The sequence below is a fragment of the Crocuta crocuta genome, unplaced genomic scaffold (assembly GCF_008692635.1).
Source record: "Crocuta crocuta isolate KB4526 unplaced genomic scaffold, BGI_CrCroc_1.0 scaffold27, whole genome shotgun sequence".
Lineage (NCBI taxonomy): Eukaryota > Metazoa > Chordata > Mammalia > Carnivora > Hyaenidae > Crocuta > Crocuta crocuta.
In genome coordinates this window covers 1367902-1369617 of record NW_027532250.1, presented here as the reverse complement: position 1 = coordinate 1369617, position 1716 = coordinate 1367902, and the positions used below count along the sequence as shown (strand labels likewise).

At 66.4% G+C, this 1716-nt stretch overlaps 1 protein-coding gene across 1 annotated transcript in view; it reads left to right on the top strand.

Annotated features, from left to right (window-relative positions):
- Window positions 1–1716, top strand: part of RBM38 (RNA binding motif protein 38) — a 13260-nt gene that overhangs the window by 11019 nt on the left and 525 nt on the right. The window contains exon 3 of the mRNA XM_077778323.1: window positions 1636–1713. Within this exon, the coding sequence (XP_077634449.1) occupies window positions 1636–1713 (78 nt within the window). The remainder of the gene's footprint in view (window positions 1–1635; window positions 1714–1716) is intronic.

Sequence of the window (1716 nt, the reverse complement as noted above, 5' to 3'; positions counted from 1 at the left end):
TGCGACGACCCGAGCCCTCAGCCAGCCCCTCCTGTGCGCTCGGGACGTCGATTCCCGGACCCGTGAGAATGGCCTGTCCCACGGGCAGCCTCCCCCACCCGCGGCCTCCTCAGCCTCCTCACGCGGATACAGAGTCACATGTGGCTGCTTATCGTCCGTAGTTCCGTGTGTAAACTGCACCTCTGGTCGGCCTGGGCTGAGCGTGGCCGCCGCCCGGTCTCCCTGCCACCGCATGTGGCGCGTCTGGAGGGACTTGGGGTGCTGCTCCGGCCCCGCAGGTGGCTCCCCAGTCCCCGCAGGTGGCTCCCCGGCTTCCTCGGGTTTGTCCCGACCCTGTGGGTGCTGCCGTGGCCCCCTTAGCACGTCTGTCTTTGTTCCAGAGTGAGGGCTCCTCTCGGATGTGGGGGGCCCAGTGGGGGAGAGGCTCGCGCCCAGTGGCTCCGAGGGCCACTCTGGTGGCTGCCTTGCTGAGTGCCGGGGAACGTGGCGCCCTGTTCTTTCAGAACAGCTTCTGTCGGGAGCAGGGGCCGGCGGGAGTGGTGGGCCCCGCCCGCAGGTGCAGAAAGGAGCTGGGGTCCGGGGCCCCCCGTGCTGGTGTGAGAAGAGGTGGAGGAGAGGCTGATGCCAGGGGCTGCACCATCTGCCCTGATGAGGCTGTCGCATACCTGACAGGCTGTGAGGCCCAGAGAGGCCCGGCCACTTGCCCAGGGCACCCAGTATCTGGTTGGCAGAGCCGGCCCTCCCCGACACTGCCTTCCGGCGCCCCCGTCTCCCATCTGTGACACGTGGGACTTTGTCCCTGCCAGGAAGGCTGGCACACAGTAACGTCAGCCCACGGCCTGGGAGAGATGTGCATTAGGAGGGTCCCTGCTGCTTCATGGCTGCAGGGCCTTGGCCGAGCCGCGGACCCTCCGAGCTCCATTCTCTGCTGTGGAACAAGATGCTGACGTGAAGGGCAGCCTGAGGGCGGGTCCAGCCAGTCGTTGGGAAGGCGTTTCGGTTTTGGACCCAGTGCTGTGGGCACTGGGGGGATAGGGGGTGGTCAGGGGGCACGGGATGGTAAGTGGCCTTGCTCATGGTACTTTGCATCCCCTGCACCTACGCTGATGTCCTTCGTGCCTCGCCTCCGGGAGCAGCTGCTGCGGGCCGGGCGCTGGGTCGCGGTGGCCGGGGCGGAGCTGAGGAGGAGGGCGGGACGGTGCAGCGCGTCACCTGGTAGCGGCGGCTGTTGGGAAGATGAGCAGGGAAGGGGAGGCCGGGGTGTGAGCTGGGCCGTCACTCGGGGCCTCCCTAGATTTGATGCTCTTATGTCACCGTCTGAAAACTGAATCATTTTNCCCGGTCCCCCCAGATCACAGAGCTGGGCCTATGGCGGGGAGGCCGGAGTGCGGAGCGTTGGGTTGGGCCAGGGGGGCTCTGTGGGCAGTGGGAACAGTCAGAGCAAACAGCGCAAAGGCCCCGTGGCAGGAGCACATCTGGTGAGTTGAAGGAAGATGTTGTTGCCCATCCCCGTTTTACAGATGAACGAACAGTAGACTCGCGAGCGGGGACACGGCATCAGCTCCTTCGGCCCGGAGCCCGCTTCCCGGCTCTGTCGCCTGACCCTGACCCTGACCTTGTGCTTGGCCCCCACAGGCTGACCCCCCACTACATCTACCCACAAGCCATCGTCCAGCCCAGCGTGGTGATCCCGGCGGCCCCCATGCCACCACTGTC